Source organism: Colossoma macropomum, unplaced genomic scaffold (genome assembly GCF_904425465.1).
Source record: "Colossoma macropomum unplaced genomic scaffold, Colossoma_macropomum, whole genome shotgun sequence".
NCBI lineage: Eukaryota > Metazoa > Chordata > Actinopteri > Characiformes > Serrasalmidae > Colossoma > Colossoma macropomum.
Genome location: NW_023494798.1, coordinates 22,567,498 through 22,591,632, shown reverse-complemented (window position 1 = coordinate 22,591,632; position 24,135 = coordinate 22,567,498). Strand labels below are relative to the sequence as shown.

The 24,135-nt window shown below is 38.7% G+C and overlaps 1 protein-coding gene across 2 annotated transcripts in view; it reads left to right on the top strand.

Moving 5' to 3' along the window:
• Nucleotides 1–23,287, top strand: part of glg1b (golgi glycoprotein 1b) — a 41,921-nt gene extending 18,634 nt beyond the window's left edge. The window contains exons 3-27 of one of the 2 annotated variants that reach the window (XM_036584539.1): nucleotides 597–683; nucleotides 1,905–2,120; nucleotides 2,882–3,085; nucleotides 3,923–3,994; nucleotides 4,249–4,435; nucleotides 6,395–6,609; nucleotides 7,628–7,749; nucleotides 8,755–8,856; nucleotides 10,499–10,652; nucleotides 10,837–10,854; nucleotides 11,157–11,294; nucleotides 12,911–12,997; nucleotides 13,166–13,228; nucleotides 13,438–13,551; nucleotides 13,713–13,801; nucleotides 14,026–14,143; nucleotides 15,432–15,524; nucleotides 16,770–16,907; nucleotides 17,282–17,405; nucleotides 17,701–17,843; nucleotides 18,014–18,115; nucleotides 19,134–19,241; nucleotides 19,513–19,633; nucleotides 20,807–20,913; nucleotides 21,762–23,287. In XM_036584539.1, the coding sequence (XP_036440432.1) occupies nucleotides 597–683; nucleotides 1,905–2,120; nucleotides 2,882–3,085; nucleotides 3,923–3,994; nucleotides 4,249–4,435; nucleotides 6,395–6,609; nucleotides 7,628–7,749; nucleotides 8,755–8,856; nucleotides 10,499–10,652; nucleotides 10,837–10,854; nucleotides 11,157–11,294; nucleotides 12,911–12,997; nucleotides 13,166–13,228; nucleotides 13,438–13,551; nucleotides 13,713–13,801; nucleotides 14,026–14,143; nucleotides 15,432–15,524; nucleotides 16,770–16,907; nucleotides 17,282–17,405; nucleotides 17,701–17,843; nucleotides 18,014–18,115; nucleotides 19,134–19,241; nucleotides 19,513–19,633; nucleotides 20,807–20,913; nucleotides 21,762–21,929 (3,090 nt within the window). In that variant the 3' untranslated portion in view covers nucleotides 21,930–23,287. The remainder of the gene's footprint in view (nucleotides 1–596; nucleotides 684–1,904; nucleotides 2,121–2,881; nucleotides 3,086–3,922; nucleotides 3,995–4,248; nucleotides 4,436–6,394; nucleotides 6,610–7,627; nucleotides 7,750–8,754; nucleotides 8,857–10,498; nucleotides 10,653–10,836; nucleotides 10,855–11,156; nucleotides 11,295–12,910; nucleotides 12,998–13,165; nucleotides 13,229–13,437; nucleotides 13,552–13,712; nucleotides 13,802–14,025; nucleotides 14,144–15,431; nucleotides 15,525–16,769; nucleotides 16,908–17,281; nucleotides 17,406–17,700; nucleotides 17,844–18,013; nucleotides 18,116–19,133; nucleotides 19,242–19,512; nucleotides 19,634–20,806; nucleotides 20,914–21,761) is intronic. The other variant, XM_036584540.1, reaches the window with a different exon arrangement.
• The last annotated feature ends 848 nt before the right edge of the window (nucleotides 23,288–24,135 follow it).

The following is a 24,135-nucleotide window of genomic DNA, read 5'->3' as shown; positions in this document are numbered from 1 at the left end:
ACATATATCAGTCTTAGAGGCATAATAACAAAACCGGCCTGTTTAATTCTAATAATAAAGAGAATAGGAACAAAGAGATGTTGGAAAATACTCTTTTAAATTGAATTTGGCTTAGACAGTTTTGGTACAAAAAAACAGACCAACATTGTAAGTGAACCTCAAGGAAGACATGAAATAAATGACAAAACATAGAATTATGAACGCTTTAAGATTCATTCTTCGTTCTCAAGCTATCATTACATACTGCAGCAACACTATTTAACTTTTTTCTCTATTTTTTATACATTCAGCACTAAATAAAGGCATGTGTTATCAAAAAATGTTTACTTTTGAACACTTTAGCGTTTAGATGTTTGGGTTGTTGGAGATTCGCCTGTTGGCATTGACTGAGGTCAGACTGATGGCTGAGCTCTCAGCTGGCTCTGTCTCATTAGGCAAACCCTTTACACCCACTTCACACATTTGTCCTGGCAGCAGTCAAACATTATCAAGTCTGTTTTTCTGTTAGGTTTGCTTTGGAAACACCTGAATATTGGTATTGTTTTTCTCACTCTCATCTGTTTCAGTTTAACTTTTTGTGTTTCTCTTTCCTGCAGTTGCTGTGGAACTATAAATTGAACTTGACTACTGATCCAAAGTTTGAGTCTGTGGCAGTTGAAGTGTGTAAAAGCACCGTAACAGAGGTCAGTTCAAGCCATAATGCAGCAGCGTGACTTGTGTTTTCCTTTTATTTGCATTATAATCCTGTGCCTTCTGACCTCATTTAATAATGTTTGTTACATATTTATTTGCAAAACCTATTCATTAACTTGGCCTAGTTAAGAAACAGTAAGGAGAACAAGGAACTTCTCTGCTTCCTGGTGCTTTTCATGTGCGTCCACATGTTCACAGCTCACATGCTTGTGACTCAGCATCCCAAAAAGTTTGTGTGCTTATGAGTTTGAAGATTGTTGTTTTTGATTTGTGTTGTCTTGCCTGTTGGTGGTACTCATTCTAATAATGGTTTCAGAGATAAGTGACAGTAGGGGTGGCAATATGGCAAAAATACATTGGTATCAAACTTGCATACAGTCAAATCTGATCGTAAAATGAGTTGACGTCTGGTAGGAGTGTGTGTAAATTTCAGCATAATGGTTTAACAACATGAACAAAAATGCTTGATTTTGTGGCACAGCCATTGGCTCCCATTTTATTGGCTCTCTACCAAAACATCTGCATAAACTAGGGCCTGCTTCAAGTATGATTTGTAAAAGAGGTGCTGGTAGGCTGGTGCTTGATTTCATGCACTGATGCTGATTCATCATTTGCGTTTAATTCCCTGCTTGTTTCCATGTCGTACAAAGGTTTCATGAATCAGACGCAGGGTAGTTCATTTGTCATTAAAGGAGGTCAAATATTCACTTTTTTTTTTTTTAATGCAACTTTGATGAATAAGGGCCAAAATCACAGTACTTTACTTTGACATTTTTGATACACAATATGCATCACAGTGTTGCCTTTTTTGAGGTTTAATATGATGGAACAGACAGAAGAAGCACAAGCAAAGCCACATTAAAAAAAACACCATCAAAAACTATGAGTACAGTCATTTTTATTCAACATTTCACCTACTGGACTGCGGTAAATCTAGTTAAATAGGTCTGATTATGGTGCTTTAAAATTTACTGTGGCCTAATTTTTTACAATGCAATAAAATTTCATGTTGCCCACTCCTAAGTGACATTCAAGGGATTTAATTTAGTTTAGATTTGATGGCACAAGCTGAAAGAATCCAAGTAATACCTAGATTAAGTCATTATTTAAAGATTTAGCATTGATTTTGTACTTTTTTTTTATTTAAGTTTATTAGTTTTAACAGCAATTCAGTATGTGAAACCACAGACTGTTCATCTTTTTCTGACCAGTTTAAAGAATGTGCAGATGAGGAGAGAGGTAAAGGCTATCTGGTGTCCTGCCTGGTGGATCACCGTGGCAACATCACGGAGTACCAGTGCCATCAATACATCACAAAGATGACCAGTATTGTCTTCAGTGACTACCGACTCATATGTGGCTTCATGGACAAGTGCAGAGAGGACATCAATACTCTGCACTGTGGAAGCATCACTACTGGCGACAAAGTGAGTGCACATAGTATCATTAGTTCTCAGTATCATTAAAAATGGGGTCAGCTACATTTTTTTTAATATAGTGATATGTTTTCATTGTAGATGGCCTGTGTAGCCATATGCAAGCTTTTTTTGTGCAGTGAATTCATATCATTGCTGTGTTTATAATTATTTTCCTTCTGCTCTTGTGATGTTTGTAAATCTCTTTAGATTTTAGGGGGAATGATTTTGGCCAGTGTCTGAATGAAGTCTTAAGTGAGCCCTTGCAGTATAACCCCACCAGCTTACTTTAAAGAAGTAGCCTGCTTTTAGTTATGGAGTATGAAAATCTTTTGTCCAGCACAGGGAACAGGACAGAACTGAATGAGAATTAAATGTTGAGCACAGAGCATCAAAGCGTTCTTCCAAGTAAAACATCTGTGAAATAAATATTTAAAATCACATCTTTCGAGTGCTTGCAGACATTTTTAAGGTTATTCAGTAGTTAAAGATCTACTAGACTAAGACACATCATTCTGTTGTCTGAAAATTTAATATGAAATGAGATCAGAGGGTGGTTGCTTCAAAGTGCTTTAGATATTAGGTGCCAGAAGTATTTGAGTGGGTGTGAAATCCCTTGGTGATTTTCATCCACACAATCTTTTTATGGAATGTTATTGAGGTTACCTCTTCTCAGTTTGTCTTTCTTTACTTTAGCTCTTTTTATTTTCTTCCAATATTAACATCTGTGCTTTACCTAACTATTTGTCTGTTCTTCGCGTCTCTTCTCTCAGGACCTGCACTCTCAAGGTGAAGTCATCGCATGTCTGGAAAAGGCCTTGGTCAGGGAGGCGGAGCAGCAGGAACAGGCTCACCAAATCAAAGATGCCTGCAAGAAGGCCATCATGCGAGTGGCTGAGCTCTCCTCTGACGACTTCCACCTGGACCGCTACCTCTACTTTTCCTGTCGTAATGACCGAGAACGCTTCTGTGAAAATGTAACTTTCTTTTTGTCTGACACTAAATTAGAAGCTAAAGACTCTAAAAGAGATAACCGATAGTATTGGCTGATATAGCTTAATATGATGAAAAAGATTAAATACTCTTAATTAAACAGTGTTTTACTGTCTAATATGATTCTGTCATCAACTGTAAATTGTCATATAGCTGTCAGTCCTCAATTTTCCAATTACTTGAACATGAAAAGCTGAAGTATAGGAAGTCTTAAAAAAGGTAAATATTGCAGCAATGGTAGTGGAGCTTCCCAGCATTCTTGGCTGGATTCTTTTTTTAATTAGGTCTCTTCATAGAAAGATTTTTAGTGTTATAACGTTATCCTCATGCTAGCTGTTAGGATGGATACATTTTGTGTAATTTTAACAGTGATGGAATTTTGTGTTCAGATTTACCAGTTTAGTCCAGATGACTGTAATAAAAGTGAGCAGATGGACTGTAAAGATGACAGTCTCTTTTAAAGACAATTTAAATCCTCAGAAATAAATGGTTTTCACATCAAAAGTGCTGTAAGAATTTAAAACTAGCCATAAATTGGTCGGCTACTACTCTGAATCCATCCTGCCCTTTAATACCTCCAAAACTGCTAGTGTCGTCCTCATTTCACATCTAGTGTTGTTCATTCCCTCTGGTGATCGACGTCACTGATGGCCAAGAAAAGATGATTGACAGCTGCGCCTTCTCCTGGGCCTTAAATCAGCTTGTGTCATAGTGACAGGATTAGCTGATGCAGTTCCAATGTCTGGGTCTAGAAAATTCCTCGTTATTTTATGACCTGTTTGTGGAAGTGCTCATAAACCATGCACATTTCTTTCTTGCAGACCCAAGCTGGAGAAGGCAGGGTCTACAAATGTCTCTTCAACCACAAATTTGAGGAAGCAATGTCTGAAAAGGTGTGCTGCTCATCTAACGCTGTTTGTTACACATGATTATGTGAATTGTGTGACCTATTGTATGACTATTGTGAATTGTAGTGAAGGAAATGTAAAACAGAGAAAAACATTTATGTGAATTTAAAATAGTTCGTGAGGCAGAAGAGTTGCTTAACTGCTGCATACATAGCCTGTGAAAAAACCCACAGGAATGTATGTGGCAGTTTGTGGTGTGAGTGTGTGTCTGGAGTCTAAATAAGCATTTCTGTCCACAGTGCAGAGACGCCCTGACCACAAGGCAAAAGCTGATTGCTCAGGACTATAAGGTCAGTTACTCACTGGCCAAAGCTTGCAAGGCTGACCTCCGTAAATACCGCTGTAACCTGGACACCAACCTGCCCCGAGCAAGAGAAGCTAGGCTTTCATACCTGCTCCTCTGCCTCGAGTCTGCAGTGCACAGAGGTCAGTACATTTGTGTGTTGCTGAAACTATACAAATCATGCATAAATCAGTTCTTCCTATGTATGTAGGGGTGTGTGTGTGTGTATGTGTGTGTGTGTGTGTATATGTGTGTGTGTGTGTGTGTATATATATATATATATATATATATATATATATATATATATATATATATATATATATATATATGTGTGTATATGTGTGTATATGTATACACACGCACACACAATTACAGACTGTGGTTCATCAGTGTTATGTTTTTGTTGTTTTTTTTTCTTTACATAACATGCTAGCCCCTTTTACTCTGTTGTTCAATGGTCAGGACCACCACAGAGCAGGTATTATTTGAAAGGTGGATCATTCTCAGCACTGCATGACACTGATGTCGTGGTGGTATGTTGGTTTGTGTTGTGCTATGAGTGGATCAGACACAGCAGTGCTGCTGGAGTTTTTAAACACCTCACGGTCACTGCTGCACTGAGAATAGTCCACCGGCAAACAGTATCTGGCCAACAGCGTTCTGTGGGCAGCATCCTGTGACCAACGATGTAGGATTAGAGGATGACTAACACAAACCTGTGACATCTTATAAGGTTGGAGAATACAGAGCAGGAAGTTGAGACCATTCCTCCTTAGAGAATCTCTCCAGATTCCCCTGGGTCCTAGGTCCTCTCATGTGTACTCTCCTCTTTAGTTCAGCCCGCGGGGTTTTTTATGGAGCTTAGATCAGGGGACTGGGCAATGGCAGAAGATTGATTTTGTGTTCAGTAAACCATGTTTGTGTTGATCTGGACATTTGATTTGGATCATTGTCCTTCTGGAAGATCCAGTGATGACCCATTTTTAGCTTCTTGTCAGAAGCAGACAGGTTTTGATTTGACATGTTTTGGTATTTTTGGAGTCAATGATGCCATGTACCCGAGTTTTACAGGGCCTTTGGGGGAAAAACAGCCCCACGACATCACAAACCCTCCACTATACTAAACAGTGGGTATTAGGCTCTTTTCAGTGTAGTCATCCACCATTTTACCCCAAATCGACCTTGAGTGTTTGTTGCCAAAATGCCAATATTTTTTTACCATCCGACCATAGAACACGGTTCCAGCTGAAGTCCCAGTAGCGTCTAGCAAACCCCAGGCACCACTTTGTGGTTAGATGACAGGAAAACTTCTTCCTGGCATGCCCACCAAATAATCTGTTGGCATGGATGTGCCATCTGATGGTAGTTTTGGTGACTTGGTGAACCCAAAATGCTGCTTTTTTTTTGTAACTGTCCAACAGTGATCCTGGAGATTTATTATTTTTTTTGCCTCTCTTCCCATTCTTCTCACTGAGTGTGGGGGCAAAATGAACCTGGGTCGTCATCCAGGCAAGTTTGTCACAGTTCAAGTTGATTGAAACTTTTTAATCATTGCCCTGACTGTAGATATGGGTATTTTTAGGTAAGTAGCTATTTTTAATAGCCATTCCCATGACTCATGAAGGACAACACACTTTTTCCTTATGTATTCTTTTGTCTTTCCCATGTTGAAGAATGACTTAACTTACAAAACTAAAATATAAATGGAAAATTGCTTCAGTTACACTTTGTTTCTAAAAAAATTTAGGGGTGCCAATAATACATAATTTCTTTTCTTCTCAGTTGTCTCTGGTCATGTTAAGCACAATTTATCATATAATTTAAAATACAGCATTCTTGTTTTTCTCTAGTCTTAAGTAATATCAGGTATCACCTCCCTATTCCACCACACCCACCTGTCATTGAGCAAAAACGGTCAGTTAGCTCAGAGACCCTCCCTGGTGATGTTTCACTTGGAAGCACATCATAGAATGGAAGAAAAATGTGTTATTCCCAGTTCATGTTGACTTGGAAGCTTTTATGCAGTTCTGTTAGTTATTACAACTGTGGATTTGTATATATGCTTTCAAATTAATGGCACTTGCTGCTGTGTTTTGCTCTAGGCCGCATGGTGAGTGGGGAGTGTCAAGGGGAGATGCTTGACTACAGGCGCATGCTGATGGAGGATTTCTCCCTGAGCCCAGAGATTGTGCTTCACTGTCGGGGAGAGATCGAGTCTCACTGCTCTGGTCTGCACCGCAAGGGACGCACACTCCACTGCCTCATGAGAGTGGGTCGGGGGGACAAGGGCACAATTGACAGTCTCTGTCAAAATGCTGTAAGCACCCATGCACCTACAAGCAATCCTACAAGAAAAAGTGGTTGTCATAATCATGCAAGTCTCCTTCATAGTTCATCAGTGGATAATGATTGGCTGGGTACAAAAGGTTTAAGAAGCAGTTTGTTGTGCTAGAAATGACAGACTGGAACTGAGCAAAACAAATTCAAACTGACAAGCTTCTGAAAGGTTGTACAAGGCTACAAGAACTGATGCATGAAAGATATGCTTTGGATACACTGCACGTCTTTAAAAATCCTAACAGATTGTGAAAAGACTGGGTATCTTACTTTGAGTTTTTTAGATTTTTACAGTGACTAAAAATAATTGGGCATCACACAAAATGACTAGGGATCACAGAACAGAACCCTACAGTACTGAACAGACGTCACCACCCTTAATTTATTTCATTTCCAGTCAAAAAGACTTCTGATTACAAGTTATACATTTTTAGCATCGAGGAAAAACAAACATATATTGAACAGAACCTTTGTAATAGCTTTACCTTTGTAATAGCTTCCATTTTTCCTGTAAACGTTCTTTTGGTTTCTTAAAGAAATCTGCTGGGATATTTTTCCACACTTAAAAAATTCAGTCATAGAAACTGACTACGTTTTCTGCTTTTCATGATCCAAGAAACACATGCAATGATATTGAGCTCTGTGCCTGGGAATGATTAGTCCATTGTTCTGAGAACAGCCAGAGCCCTTTCATTTTCTCAGTTGTGGCTTCTTGACTGCTGCACATCCTTTCATACCTATATTGTCATCTTACAGTAGAAGGATTGATTGAAACAACTGTGGATTTTTTCAAATCTGAAGCAATACTGGAGCTTGAGATGAAGTATTTAAGTTATGTTTATCTAATGGTGACCGTTTTGGTGGTCTACCAGGTCTTGCACGATTGTTGAGTCCCATATTTTAATAATTTTTTTTTTTTTGTAACTCTTCTGAACTTCTGTTTTTTTTTTTTCCACACTCCTGTGTGACTAAGACTAGGTGTGTTTCCCTCCCGTTAGCTTCAAGCGCTCATCCAGTCTGCAGACCCTGGGGCTGATTACCGCATTGATCGTGCTCTCAATGAAGCCTGTGAGTCTGTGATCCAGACAGCCTGCAAACACATCCGCAACGGAGACCCTATGTAAGTCCCGGTGACCTTGTGTGCTCTGTGTGTTAGTACTTGTGTGTGAATACGTACCACTTAATGTGGTCATCTTAACAGAGGAAAGTTATCCTTTATTTGGTATTGTAATGGAGTGTGAAAGGCTTTTTTCATGTCTGTTCTCTTAAACAATTTGTTTTTGTCTTTTCAGCACACTGTACTGCATCAAGCTTTTAAATTCTCATTCTCATGAATACTTTACTAGGAGGAAAAACAGAATTTGAGCCGAATTGTCAGTGTGTAATTATACAGTGAGCATTTCTATCCCTTTGTTAAAGACTTTGCTGTGAGTAGGCTAGTTAATGACATAAAGCAGCTAGTGAAGTCTCTGTTATATAGTGGGATATAAGGGGATCCACCTTAGCATAGTAAAAGTGACAACCCTCTTCTTTTAATATTTAGAAAACTTTTGTTTCATTTATGATTGTCCATTAGTTGTATGACGAGTCAAATCTAAAATTCGACCCCTCTGACCTCTCTGAAGGGGTAAAGTCAGTGTTTAAACAAAGTAGCCACCCTTATCTCTGTGACTTATACTGAGATTTCTTCTCCTATGCAAATTGAACATAGATGTCTGGTAAAATTATGTTACAAAATTACCCAAGCTCCTCATGTAAAATTGTTAATAGTACTTGCTGAATAGTAGTAAAGATAACAGCCTGTCTGACTGATTCAAACTTATAACAAATCATAACTCCATCACTTTCTGGTAGTTGGATCAAAGACTGTCTGTGGTGGTGGTAGGTGTTCGAATGTCTTTTCAGATTGGTTCAGTGGACAGTGGGCCTATAAAGTAGTCTCATTCTCTCTGTGTGCTGAGACATGCTGGCAACTGGTGGCTTGAAAAAAAACAACAGACCTCACATACCTCAGGAAACATATAGCCATTGTTCTCTTCATGCTGTCATGCAATATCTGGATCTACCAGAGAAGTCTGACAAATGGAGACCACTAATTTTGGTGTGTGTTTGTGTGCATGTATAGGATCCTCTCGTGCCTCATGGAACACCTCTACACAGAGAAAATGGTAGAAGACTGTGAGCACCGGCTGCTGGAGCTGCAGTATTTTATCTCCAGAGACTGGAAGTGAGTCAGTCTCTCTTAATGAAGTTAAAAAAAGAAATAATGTTTGGGTGGAGGACCATGCCCAAAGTTACTCCTTGTTCTTATCTAACGTCCTATAAATTTCCATCTCTACCTTCCATTCCTGTGACAGTTTTTGCACCCCACCACTTCCCTATCTCCTCCCTATTTCTCCATGCTCTCAGTTCATCGTGGGGGAGGGAGCATGGTTGGGGGGGGGGTGGAATGGAAGGTACTCCCATGTGTTCAAGGCATGATCCGAACTATCAAAATGAGACTTAACATGACACTCTTAAAAGGCATATGACACTGTCTCTTGTACTCTTTCCTTTTCACTTCTACCTGAAAAGAATTTAATGGACTTTTTAATAATGGAGAAAGTCCTCTTTCAAAATGCTCTAAAATCACTTTGCTTAATGCTAAATGGCTGTTTGATCTTTTTAGCGTTTTTAATTAAAATGATTGTCGATGGCTCTGATAGCTGCAAGCTCTCTAGTATTTGGCTGCTGTGTGAGCTGTGACATTTGGAAGTTGACCCTCTCCATCAATACATTACTCTCATCTTTTTTAATGTGAACAGGGACGTTCAGGTGCCCACAAAGATGTCGTGTAATAAAGCCTTTTCGCTGCTCGTAATGTCATTCACAGCCCATTAGACATAAGTACTTTTTAATTGGAATACTTTGAAGCGGCAATTTGGTGTAATTACCCATTGTGACTGACTGCCCACTCTGCCCATTGTAGTGAAGAGTTTGTTTGCTCCTGCTTGAGAAGCCACGGATGGCAGAGATCTTGCTGTGACCTTTGTGCTGGTTTGTAGTGGAGAAGGCACAGCTGCATCCTCTTACTCATCACTGCAGTGCACTATATTTTACGAGCTGAGAGATTCCATTTTATTGTCTTGATTTAAACATAATGCTGAGTCACTCTTTTATATCCATGATTAGGGATGTAAAAATGCATGGATGAAGGTGATGATTCAGCTAAGCAGTTACTATAATATTCAGTAAAATATGCATGTAAGTTCTCAAGCTATTTATATGTAAATAGTTAAGTCACATTTGTACTTTTTATGTTTATTGTTTTTTTTAAATAAACTAATGGTACCATAATTAATTGTACTGAAATAACTCCATTGTGGTGAGATTTGACTTGTTATGCACTGAATAATTTCTAGAGATGGCGTAATACCACAATACCAGTTCCAATATTGAAACCTTGAGTGTTGGCAAATGCCTTTACCAATATTTTTTTTTCTCTGAAAATTACTAAGCTTTGAAATGAGCTAGTTTTAACTGAAGACTTAAAATGAGCATTTAAAAGTAGTCTGTCATGCTGATCCTGATCAAACAGTCTACTACATGACATCACATATTGAGTGTCTGCTATTTCAGGATAGATTTCTTACAGGATTGGATCAGATTCATTTTTTTTTCCTCTTCAGTATCCCATCCGGCATTTTCTGCTGCAATTGGCTGGATACTGATACCTGGTATTGGATAGGTGCTGTCTGTAATTGTTTTGTAAAGAGTCAGACTTCAATCACTTTGACCCCTAACCCTGGTTATTGAAATCCTTTACCCTTTTTTGACTCCTGTCCCATTGAACCCCTATGTAATCTCAATATTAAATGGATTCCCTATAGGCTGGATCCTATCTTGTATCGAAAGTGCCAGAATGATGCTTCCCGGCTCTGCCACACACACGGCTGGAATGAGACCAGCGAGTTGATGCCTCCTGGTGCTGTGTTCTCCTGCCTCTATCGCCATGCCTACCGCACAGAGGAACAGGGCACACGAGTAAGCAGTCTAGAGTTTGACAGCATATTTTATTTTATTTCACAGATATTTCTGTTATTTCTACATTTATCTTGTTTTGAAATTGGTCTTTTGTGGTAGACAACCTAGATATCTCTATTAAAATGTACTGTCTCAGTTAAAAAAGGAAGTAATGGGTTAACGTTTGGTGTTTTGACTTTAACAGCATGATCCAGAGCAGTATGTGAGTGTTTCAGTTTTGAAACAATAAAGATGTGGTTGATAATGATGGTGATGGGTATCATAATTCTATAGTAATTTTTCATAATGCGATGAGACTTTAAATTGATCTTAGAAATGAAAGAAGGCAGGAAATCATGAAGACTGTAATAGAAAAAATGCTGAGCTAAATTTGCTTGCCAGAATAATTATTTTTAGCCTATGTAATTGTCACTGTGCAGTGTGTCATGCGGGATTTAATCTGATTTAAAAGACAATTTTGTGAGAGAGAGAGTGAGAGAATCATTGACTCTTGCTCTCTTGTAGCTTACAAGGGACTGCAAGGTTGAAGTCCAGCGGATCCTGCACCAGAGAGCTCTGGATGTGAAGCTGGACCCAGAACTCCAGAAACGCTGTATGACTGACCTGGGCAAGTGGTGCAGTGAGAAGACAGAAACTGGCCAGGTAAATAAAGCTCACACCAGGACAACTGTCTGTTGCCGTCAGGCTGTCTGTGACTGACCGTCGTCCGTGGCCTGTCCCGCATCATTGGTCGGCACCATCTAACTGGCTCTCGTCAGCACTGGCTGTTTTGGTCGATTGAGTATGTTGAATTGCCGTCAGCACTCAGGCGTGAGAGGCAGCTGAGAGTGGCGCACGCAGAGAAAAGCCTCATTTTTCAGCTCCTGTGCAAGTAGAAAAGTTATATAACCAGGGTTGGATATTTTAATCCTTTTCGCATTTTGAATGTCTGAATATTAAAAGCAGTATTGCCAATAAGAAAATATGTAATATTAGGAACGCACCAACATGGGAATTGTGGGCTGATGCCTGCATCCAATATTTTTTGTGCTGACACACAAACATTTACAAAATGTAAATTGGTACAAACAACCGTTCCTCCGTTGGCAAGAGAGCTTTCTCAGTCCAAAGATTATCGATCACGACCACAGAGGTTAGCTTGTTGCCAGCTGCAAGGAAGTTTGTCAGTCCGATTTATAATTTTAGTCGCTAATATGAAGTTAACGCGTTGCTGGCTGAGAGAAAGTTTCTGGGTTCAAAGTGCTTAGAGGACGTTTCTCCGTCTGAAGAAGTTAGTGTTACCAAGAAGTCCATCATTTATTGCTGTAGTGTTTCAAATGTGCACATGCGCGCGCACATCTTCCTGGGTCATGGGGGGTGCTGAAACCTGTGCCAGCGATCCTTGGGCGAAAGGCAGGAAACACTCTGGACAATTCGCCAGTCCATCACAGGGCATTACAAGTGCAGTAAAATTTTTAAAAACATAGAGATTTTGCTGTAGTAACCCAGTGTTCTAAACATTCTGCTCTTTTGGGGTATTGGGGTACAATAACTATATCATAAAATATTGGTGTGAAATATCATTCAAATCAAAGCATCAGTCCAATGCAGATACTGTTGTGTTTTTTTTGTTTTGTTTTGTTTTTTTTGTTTGTTTTTTTTTAAGCAATTATCTGTCCATACGGATATGATTCCGAGATTATTGTCTATCACTATATAATATCATTATAAATATACACATGTATATTTATAAGCTGCTTTGATAACATAAAACAAAGCATGGGACACTGATTTCAAAGACTTTTATTTTTTTAAACCTTTTTTACTTTATTTATTTATTTATTTATTTATTTGTTTGTTTATTTATTTATTTTACCAAACACACAATTTGTGTCAGTGTGTGATGCACAAACATTCGCTTTTAAGTAGCCTTTTATCCAACCAGCACGAAGCTAACAGTGATTCACTTTCACACTTGAGGTTTTGCTTAAACATGGACATTTGAAGCTTTTAATACAAGCAATGTATTCTTTGTATATTCGTTAAGGTTCGTCAGGTATGTGGGTGCATGTCAGTTGTTAGCTGTAGTCTTTGCAGTGTGTTTGAGCGCAAATTTTGACACAACACAAGAAGCAATGGTGAGCTCAACAAGTGACTGCTCTTACACCCAGACTCATAGGTGACCATGGGAAATAAACTGGTTATATAGATTTTGACAGTATTATTAGAGCAGTTCTGTGTATTTCATCAACTGATCCTTCCTTTCCTTTCTGATCCAGGAGTTGGAGTGTCTGCAGGACCATCTAGAGGACTTGGTACAAGACTGCAGAGATGTGGTGGGCAACCTGACAGAGTTAGAGTCTGAGGTGTGTGCTTCATTAGACATTTTGTATAAATATTGCCATCTGTTCAGAACTAACAGTGTAGCTGAGCAATATGTACAAGTAGATTTCAGAAAATGATCATTGGATCAAATCATAGTACTGTATTATATTCTCTGAGCTCAATGCCATCTTGCCATGGCTCCTCCACAGGACATCCAGATAGAAGCACTGTTGATCCGAGCCTGTGAGCCAGTTATCCAGTCCCACTGCCACGTGAGTGCAGCCCACTCTCACTTCAGTTTCTTTAATAAGATTATGTTTATTATGGATATGACTGTGGTCCTAATTCTGCCTCCCATGGTTTTCATTCTAGGGGGATTAGATGTTCCTATCAGTGTCAGTTTCCTGAGTTGTTTATTTCCCTAAACAGAGTTAAGAGTCTGATTCAAATTTAATCAAGCAAACACTTCTTTCTCACACAGGATGTGGCTGATAATCAGATAGACACGGGAGATCTGATGGAATGCTTGGTGCAGAACAAACATCAAAAAGAGATGAATGACAAGTGTGCTGTGGGAGTTACACACTTCCAGCTGGTAAGCTGTACATGTAGAGCCTTGGATATTAATAATGTTGAATTAATATTTACTAACCGTATGTGGTGTGGTGTCATTGACTTAGACTGTGTTGTATACTAAGTGTGTAAAACATTGTTAACTCTTAAATATCTAAATAAATCTATCTGTGTTTTTCTCAGATTCAAATGAAAGACTTTCGCTTCTCATATAAATTCAAGATGGCCTGCAAAGAGGACGTCCTCAAACTGTGCCCTAACATAAAGAAGAAGTAAGTTTGGTATTGTGTGCTCTTTCACCTTAATGCTGTACATTTTCACAACAATGTAGTGTTGACATTACAGTTAATGATTTTGTGGCCACATTTAAGAGGTGGCTTTTATTCCTGTGCTTCTAACAGGTTCTCAGACTTCTCAGTCTCTTGAACAACCTCTCATGCGTTCTGTCCTCTCCCAGTTGGATTACTTTGGCATCTTTCTGTTCCTCTTTCTTCAGGGTGGATGTGGTGATCTGTTTGAGTACCACAGTAAGGAATGACACTTTGCAGGATGTGAAGGAGCAGCGTGTGTCCCTGAAGTGTCGCAAGCAGCTCCGAGTAGAAGAGCTGGAAATGGTGAGAAGTCTGAACCCCATTTACACCTCGTCATATCTGGATTGTAACCTGTTAAATTTGTAACCACATGCATTTACCCTTTGTAGTCAGATGTGTCTCTGATTAGTCAGATTGCTGTATGGTGTATAATATATGCAAACAGCTCACACATCAAGCAATTACTAGCAATGTTTTCTTTTCCTTCCTATTCAAACGATGGTTTCCATCGCCAAAATCACTGTTTTGTATGGTGTTTTTTATTTCCTTACACATGCTTTACACTGTTTACAAGATATTTAAAGGCGACTATTTAGAATAATTAGTCTGTATTAGCTATTGTGGCAGTGGACTATGTGTGTTAAAACGTAAAGTATTGTGAGTAATGACAAGACAAAGTGAAGATAAACCACACTGGCTCTTTATTTTAATTAGCTTAAGGCTACTGGGTTAAACTTAGAAAAGAAACTCGCATCACAAGCTGAACTGAAGGAGCAGTAATGCATCTGTTTAGTGGTGGCATTTTAGTGGCCAGTTTTCCCCATATGCAGAACAGCAGAGAGAGATGTCATCACAGCATTGGGAGAGGTTTTTGTTGTCCAGTGTGGCTTGGGCAGACTGATACATTTACACTTATATAACATCTGGCTTAAAAGCGTCTCGGACCACCTCCTGAAGTGGTTTGAGCAATCAGGTTTAATTGTGGTTTAAATGTGTCCTGAGTCAGCACATATACTAAAATTAAATGTGTCTTGGGCATGTTTACACCTGCATTTTTATGTGAATTATCTCTATCTGGATATGATCCTGATACTCAAGACACATGAAACAACCAGGTGTTAACAGGGTCTAGGAATTAGTTTTTCTCCATGCATGCAGCTGATACATTTTCGAGCAAATCAAAGTTTATGCAAGAGTTAGAACACTAAGAACACTTCTGCTGTTTTAGATCTTGCCATTTCCATTGTCCAGTAGCAGAAGCAATAAGGATGGTTTTACTTTGAATGCAGACTGTTTCTGGTATCAAAACTGTTACTGTTTCTGTGAAAACACTTTGTCGCCGTTACACATGCATGTAAAACTGTCTCTTTATGTGGATGAGTGGGATACATGCAGATACATACAGACTGACAGGGCTAACTCCGCATTCCCTCAGGCCTTGCTCAAATTCTCCTGGCTCCTGAGCATCTGATATGAATGATGCCCTTGGCCATGGAAGATGGGCCATATTGCATTTGTACAAGGCCAAATGAATGAGTTGAGGTAGAGGTATCTTATGAACCCTCACAGTTTTGCTTCTCTTTCTTTGCAGTCAGAGGACATTCGTTTGGAGCCTGAGCTGCATGACTTGTGCAAGAAAGACATCAGCAGGTGGTGCTCTGCTGTTATGTTTGGCAATGCTCAGGTAAGGACACCAATGCAGGAACTATAACACATAATAAGTAGCTTGATACATACACCAGTCAGCCTTAACATTAAAACCACATCCTTGTTTCTACATTCATGGTCTGTTTTATCAGCTGCGCTTACTATATAGGTGCACTTTGTAGTTTTACAATTACAGACCTCCACAAGACCCCCACAAGACCACCACAGAGCAGGTACTATTTGGGTGGTGGATCATTCTCAGCACTGCAGTGACACTGACGTGGTGTTAGCGTGTTAGTGTGTGTTGTGCTGGTATGAGTGGATCGGACACAGCGGTGTTACTAGATTTTCAAACCATGTGTGTCTTTTCACTGTCCACGATATTAGTTGTTGGTCTATTTTGTAGATGTAAAGTCAGAGACAATAGCTCATCTGTTGCTGCATGGTTTGTGTTGGTCATCCTCTAGTCCTTCATTAGTGGTTACATGATGCTGCCCACAGGACGCTGTTGGCTGGATGTTTTTGGTTGGTTGCACTATTCTTGGTCTGGCAGTGACACTGAGTTGTTGAAAAACTCCAGCAGCACCGCTCTATTTGATCCACTTATGCCATTTCAGCACACAAACATATCACCACCACGTCAGTGTCACTGCAGTACTGAGAATGATCCAACACCCAAATAAAACCTGCTCTTTGTTGGTCCTGTGGAGCTCTTGACCATTGAAGAACAGGGTAAAATGGGGCTAACAAAGTATGCAGAGAAACAGATGGACTACAGTCTACAGTCTATAATGTAGAACCACAAAGTGCACCTATATGGTGAGAGGAGCTGATAAAATGGACAATGAGCATAGAAACAAGATGGTGTATTTAATATGGCTGACTGAGTATAGTGTCCACCACAATTATTGGCACAGTTGGTAAAGATAAGGCAAAAACAAAAGAAAAAAAAAATCCATTTTTTTGTCCATTTTTTATCAGCTTGATCTTACACTAGGGATAGAAGACAAACCTGACTTTCCAGTGAGGCAAAACCATTCAGCAATTCAAAAGAATAATAATGCTTACAAAGTCTTAAAATACACAGGTTAAAATTATTGCAGCTGCTGTACTGAGAATTTTGACCCTTTTGACCCTTATGACCCTTTTTGACTTTCTGCCAAGATAACGCCACATTCTCTTTTCTTAGATTCTGAATGAGGTGAGGGACTGGACTCAAGCCCCTATATCCCTCTCCATATCTTTTACTTTACTTACTGACTGTCCTGTGTGTCTTCTACAGGTCATTGAGTGTCTGAAGGATAATAAGCAGCACCTGACTCACCCATGCCATCAGAAGGTCTTTAAGCTACAGGAGACAGAGATGATGGACCCTGAGCTGGACTATCAGCTAATGAGAGTGTGCAAACAGATGATAAAGGTGTGTTACTGACTTGTGTGGTCTTTATACTCATTTTTCCTCTTTTCCTCTGGCTCAGCTGTGACATCTTGTATTGGCCACATTAGAGGCCCCATAGAACAAATAAGAAAATGAGGTGTCAGTCACATTGTGGTGACTAAATGCCTCTTATTTCGGAACTACTGTGGTGAGTAATATTGGTGAGTTTCGACCCACCAAAAAAAGAATAAATGACTTGATGACTAATTTTGGTTGAAGGTGGTTTATTACAACATATGTTTACAGGAAAAAAAATTAGAAATGTAATAAATCTATTGTATTTTAATAAAAAGAATGCCAATATTTTTCTTAGTTTATTTTCTCTCTTTCTCTCCTCTCTCTCGTCCCTGAATCAGCGTTTTTGTGCCGAGTCTGATGCCAAGAATATGCTGCACTGCCTGAAACAGAACAAGAACAGTGAACTGATGGACCCCAAATGCAAGCAGATGATCACCAAGAGACAGATCACTCAGAGCACAGGTAGCAATAATTTCCTATGGTACGCTGTGACTCTGTGTGGCTGTGCTTCTTACTCTTCAAATTTTAAAAGGAACAATGATGATACATCAAAGTTGTTTTCATTTTCAGTGTTTTGTTTTTTTATTGGTTTCACATCCATGCATGTGGTTTCACATCCATTAGTTATATGTATTTATATTATTTATACTAATTTAATGTATGTATTTTATTGTATATATTTATCATTTATTTACTTGTTTGTGTTTTTTAATCTGGTTTGCTATGTTGGTATTTACTGTAATTTCCTGATATTCAGACTATAGGCTTAATCCAGTGCTACGGAAGGCCTGCAAAGCAGACATTCCTAAATTTTGTCAGAACATTCTCAACAAGGCCAGTGATGACCATGAACTAGAGGGCCAGGTCATATCCTGCCTGAAGCTTAAATACGCTGACCAGGTACATACACCACGGAATGTTACCACTGTTAATTTGTGGATTTCTTTGATGCTTAATGTGTAATAGTCAGAAATTACAGAAAGATGAAGCAGATTCGCTAATAGTTTTTCTTTCTCTGTTTTTCTGTGTGTCTGTGTGCGTTGATGTTTTAAACTTGACGTTGTCTCTAGCGACTGTCTACGGACTGCGAGGACCAGATCAGGGTGATCCTTCAGGAATCGGCCCTTGACTACAGGCTTGACCCTCAGCTTCAGGTTCACTGCTCTGCGGAGGTGAGTCAGACCCTCCAAGTCTTTTCCTTTTAGACACATAAGCGCATACCTTATGCATGGGCTCAGACTGCTCGAGCTTTGCACTGAGACATGCACAATGCCTGCTACTTTGAGCACAGAGACAGGTGCCTACTCACAAACACCCACACACCATAACTACTTGCTGTTTTCCTTAATTTCTGAAGCTAATAAAAATAGGAAAACCATGTTGGCAAAGAAGTGCTTAAAGTGTAAAGCTGTTAATGAGCATCCCTTTGCCATAATGAAATGCACTTGATTGGCAGTAATGAGAAGAACTTGTGTGCCTTTCAGACACTGATTCGTTCACACATTGCTCCAAGCTTCCTGCAAAAACAAACCTAACATAAAAATCGGCCCAACGCTGTTACACTGCCATTAATATGTACTTCATAAAATTGCCACTTTGTGTTAGAGTCTGTTTGATATATTATTTGGTCGATATTTTACTTTATATCAGTGGCTGCAACAAACTTTTAATTGAAGCATAGTATTCATAAGACACTTGTTTTAAAAATATAATAAAGAGAAGCTTCTGATATGGAGAAAATCTGTCATCTCTGTTTTTATGCTCTTATACCAGCCTTAACAAATAGTGCTAAGCTAACCAGTTGGTTTCCTTTATTAACACCATCATTAAAATAAAAATGCATGTAAAATGCATTTGGGATGAGGATGAGGGGATAATATTACACTTTCCTGTGAAGAGAACTGGTGAAAATAAGAGCTAAGCAAATTTTTAACTTTTAATATGGTAGCAGGTCATGAGTGGTTTAAGCTCTCTGAAAGCATGGGAGACATGAAATCTCTGTGCTGCCATTGTGATTGCATCATATCTCTTGGAGCACATTTATCAAGCTCAGTGCCCAGGGCCAGACATTGGGTGGCTTTAAGAGAGGAAACCTGATATGATGTTTTTGTGCAGCTGCATTTCATTGGTATGGCTAACACCATTCATCACTGCACTGTGGCTCTATCACATTTTGTTTGTGTGTCATAGATTACAAACTTGTGTGCTGAGGAAGCTGCTGCACAGGAGCAGACAGGCCAGGTGGAGGAGTGTCTGAAGAATAACCTACTGAAGCTCAAAAATGAGCCCTGCAAGAAGGTAGTAAACAAGCCCTAGTTATGTATATACACCAGCATTCCTAATGTGATGTACCATTCAAGTACCCATCAGTGCTCACACAAACATCCAGAGTATGTGGACCTGCATAACTGTAAACTCACGTCTGCTCTGTTGACATGTGCCCAGTCTGGCTCAAAACCCTCCCTTATCTGAAGACTCTTCTGTTTGCAGAAGTTTTTGCCAGTACTTCCTATTGTTCCTTATCATAACCCTTTCTCACTGTTTGTTTTCTGTTCGTTTCATCATCTAGGAAGTTTTAAACATGCTCAAAGAAAGCAAAGCAGACATTTTTGTGGATCCTGTGTTGCACACAGCCTGTGCCTTGGACCTGAAACACCACTGTGCAGCCATCACCCCTGGTCGAGGCAGACGTGAGTACACTTCTGACTATATCAGGGAGCCCATACTCTTTAAAAAAGAAGGGAAAAAAGGTGCCTAAATGGTTCTTGGCTTGAATGCATAGTTCAAGGAGAAGGAAAAAAAACTTTTGACATAGAGCCCTTACTTTAGTGGAAGGGAGAGTTTTTAGGGAACTGAATATGATTTTTCTTTGGCATCACTCCCATGAAACCCATTCTGGCCTTTTACAAGTGCAGAGAAACAGAACTTGTCAGCTTATCAGTTCAAGGGGCCTTCCAGGTTTCACTCACTACTTTTATAGTTTGCCAGATCACAGTGCTAGGGCTCTGCTACCCAGTCCAAGATTTTGGTCCAGGTTCAGGCTGATTTTTCACCTAGAACATAATAATAATAATAATAATAATAATAATAATAATTTTTATTATATAATAATAATACTTGTTATTATTCTTGTTGATATTATTATATTATTATTATTATATTATTATTATTATTATTATTATTATTATTATTATTTTACCCAGTTTTCCGCCTAATTTAGTTATATTCATTTCCCACCCGACATAACATATGTCTCCGAAGAGATGTTTGAAGCCAGCCACTGTATCTTTTCGAACATCAATAGACAGCTCAGCATGGCTGGAGGAGAACACTAACTGCCAGTTTTGTTACATCAGGCAACACAGATGTTTTTTCTTACTTGTTAAGCCCACCTGAAATCTGCTTAGCATTAGCAAATGGAACTTGACAGCAATATGCTAAAATTTAATAGTTGATAAGAGGAGGATGGATACTGTTCTCTGCCAGCCTGTTTCGCAAAAAAATATACTGATAAGTACTCTTAATATATATTACACATGTAAAATACTAGTTTCTCCCAGCATCATATTTTCTGTCACTCAACTAAAATGCTTTGTCAGAAAGCAAAGCACTGTAAAACAATTTCTTTGATAATCCGTCTCTGTTCCTGTATGCAACTGGGTTTAGGTCAGGTTTGAGTTTCATATTAAGCAGGTTTCAAAGATCGTGGGTACGTGTTGGGTGCGGGATTCAATTTTACACCTGTGCTGACTTCTATTCAGTACACATGAGTTACGGAGAATAGAATTGCTGAGGAATTTTTCCCTGTCTAATCAGGGTGCTCTTGATTTCTTATGCTTGACTGTGTTGCTCCCATATTGCAGAGATGTCTTGTTTGATAGAGGCTCTGCAGGATAAACGAGTGAGACTGCAGCCAGAGTGTAAGAAAAGACTGCAAGACCGTATAGAGATGTGGGGCTATGCAGCCAAGGTTGGTCATTATATACAAATGCACATAACACTGCTAGCACTACTAATGATAAAATGTATTTATGCTTTTCAGGTTTAGTGTTTTTGTGATAATTCATTAGACATGTAAACTAGAAAACTCATAAAAAAACATTGACAAAGTAAAAGATTAAAAAAATGAAAGTTTAACAAAAGTACATTAAACTTTGGTTGAGTTAATCAAGCCAGAGTATAGAGGAAAATGTAAACTGATACTAGAAAATTTGGCTAAAAAAAATGAGACACTTGGTATACCCTTTTTAAAAATGGGTTCATCAAGAGTTCATTAGTGTAGACAATGGTTATACTATTTGTAGAACCATGAAAACTCAAAGAACCATTTCAGTGCCTAAATGGTCCCTTGCATGATTCTTCTCCTGATGTACATAGATCTTTCAACCAGTGGTTCTCAAACCTGTCCTCAGGGCTCCCAAGACAGAGGACAGTTTTACAAAAAGAAAAAATATATAAATAAATAAAAAAAGAGAGAGAGAAAGCAAAAGTGTGGACTGTCTGGGGAGGTCAGAGAACCGATTTGAGAGCCAGTGCTTTAAAGAACCTTTTAAAAATGGTTTTATTTAGCACTAGGATGGTTCATATAACTTTTTTTAGTACTATATGCAAACTTTTTTTCTCTAAGAGTGCAAACTAAGCATAGTTAAATGCAATGTTACATGAATGTGTTTTATGGTTGTTTTTAAGAAGTGCTGCCAGTTGCTCTCAGGTTTTCAGAGAATTTCATAACTTTGGGCAATAGTAACACACCTGTGCATAGTCAGACAGAATTCTGCAGACTTCAGTTTCACCAGCTGTTCTTAACTGTTTCCGCAGGTAGCTCCAGCTGAAGGCTTCGCAGACCTGGCTGTACAAGTGATGACTTCACCTTCAAAGAATTACATTCTGTTAATGATCGCACTGGCTGTTTGTGTCCTTTTCCTAGTGGGCTTGCTCTGTGGCCGCATAACTAAACGTGTGACCAGGGAACTGAAGGATAGGTAGAGCATGGACCTGGGCTGATGCATCGCAGACATTCTAAGAAAGCCTAGACCCTCTTTCCATCCATCCACTGCTCTAACCCTGGCCCCAGTGCCCTCCCTGGTCATATCGGACTGTGGATGCTATAAGTAAAGTTCCGGTGGGCCAGTGCCATGTTGGAACCTCATTCCTCCACACCATATCCCCTGCCGAAAATGTCCCAGAATCCAAATAGCAAAGACAAAGCTGAGTCCTGAGAGAGGCTCAGGAGCATTCTGGGACATTAATCTCTTTTTTTTTTTGTTTTTCTTTTTTTCTAATCTTAATTGGTTTATTGATTTGCTTGTTTCAGCTGCTGTGCAAACCACACATTTGCCATTTTAGGTGATCTGCTTTTGTGAAACACTTTCTTCACTTTCATGGCATATCCAGACAGGTTTTTTTTCTGGACTTCAGTTATATTTGAGTTCTGATATAATGCACATAGGCAGGGGTTTATTGTAAAGCACAGCCATCCAGCACCACTCCATAAAGTATGGTTTACATGGGTCATCCCTACACAGTCTATTCCAAATCACTGAGGCTCAACACCACAGGGTGATTTTAGAGATGTGTCTCAGTATTTTGTGTGTAAATGGTAACTAAAAAGGGAAAAATGTACATTTGTAACAGTCAAAGTTGGCACTTATATTTCCTTTAACTTTTCACTAACTTTTTAACTGTAGTACAGATTTGAACCAAGCCAAATTGGTGATCCAGACAAGTACCACCTTCATGTAAATGTTCTGTCATGGACTGTTTGTTCCATCTGTCAGCAGTGTCACTTTTTAACAAGAACCATTGGTCTTGAGTACAGGTACAGTTAGAAGTAAAATTTTGGGCACCCCTGTTAAATAACATGTTTTGTTGATTTTCTAAGTTAAAATAAGTCATTACATCCTCTATAGAGAACATGCTTCTACACATTTTAATGTACAATTACTTTACTGAATGTAACATAGTGGGGGGAAAAACAAAATGTGACCCATGGAAAAGTTATGGCACATTTTATTTTTCATGTGTAATTTCTTTTCAAAATGTTGAAGCCTGCAAATAAATAGTGTTCATTAACGTTTGCAGAAAAATGCCTTATTTTAGTTCCCTGTAGAGGTTGTTTTATATTCAAACTGGAGTGTCCAAACCTTTGCACACAACTGTATTTATTTGAGAATATGAAGTCTGTAAGATCTGTAATAAATAGGGAAATTTTGTGGTTTAGAAACTTTGTTTTGGCTCCTCAATTTTGCTGCTTTACAGTACTAGTTAAACTTAGTCTAAATCTATTACAGTTATTAAATTAATGGGAATCAGAGAAATATCTATCTATCTGTCCTCTATATATATAATATATATATATATATATATATATAATATATAATATATATATAGCTATATATAATATATATTTGCAAAATGCCCCACTTTTTCTGCTACAAACTTACTGTTTTTCTTGCTTCACCTACATTTATAAGGAGAAAAAAAAACAGTCGAACTCAGTTTGTAGATCATAAAGTGACTCCAAGATCTGTGAGGGGTGTGGTGACAATTTCCCTTCCTCTTTTGTTTTGATATGGAGTGACCCACTTTGTTCTGAGGTATTCGATTGTGATTTAAAGATGCAAATGGGATAGTGTTCTGGATGGTGTTTGAATGGTGTTTGTGTATGTCTGTTGAAGTTCAACATTTGTGTAATAGTGATTGATGAGTAGGTAGAATAACATGCAGGTGTTTCTCTAATGTTTCTAATAGACTGATCGTTTGAGGTAAAAACCTAACCCAAATGACATATCTTTGACTCCTGCCATTTAAAAAAAAATGGCATATTGTCATTGTAAGAAGGCTAAACTTCTGGGAAATATGACTATGATGAGCCAAGAGTTTTTGGACCAACATATAAAAAAAAAATGGAAAGGAACACAGCTGCATAGTAAATGAGTACTTTTAGAGGTGCATTGAATGTTAAGTAAACAATTGCACTTTTTGGTGTGCTTTTGTTTGGCCATGGCCTTATTTATTGTTTACTTCCTACAGGTTCCTTTTCGTTAAGCTTTTATACAGACCTGGGTTCACTGGTTGTTGCCTTTTTTTCACTCCTTCTTTTGTTTTCTTTCAAAAACTCTTAGAGCAGTAAAAGGACTGGAGTCATGGACTGTATCTGAATTCCCCGCCACACATCTTAGGACTTGTGTAC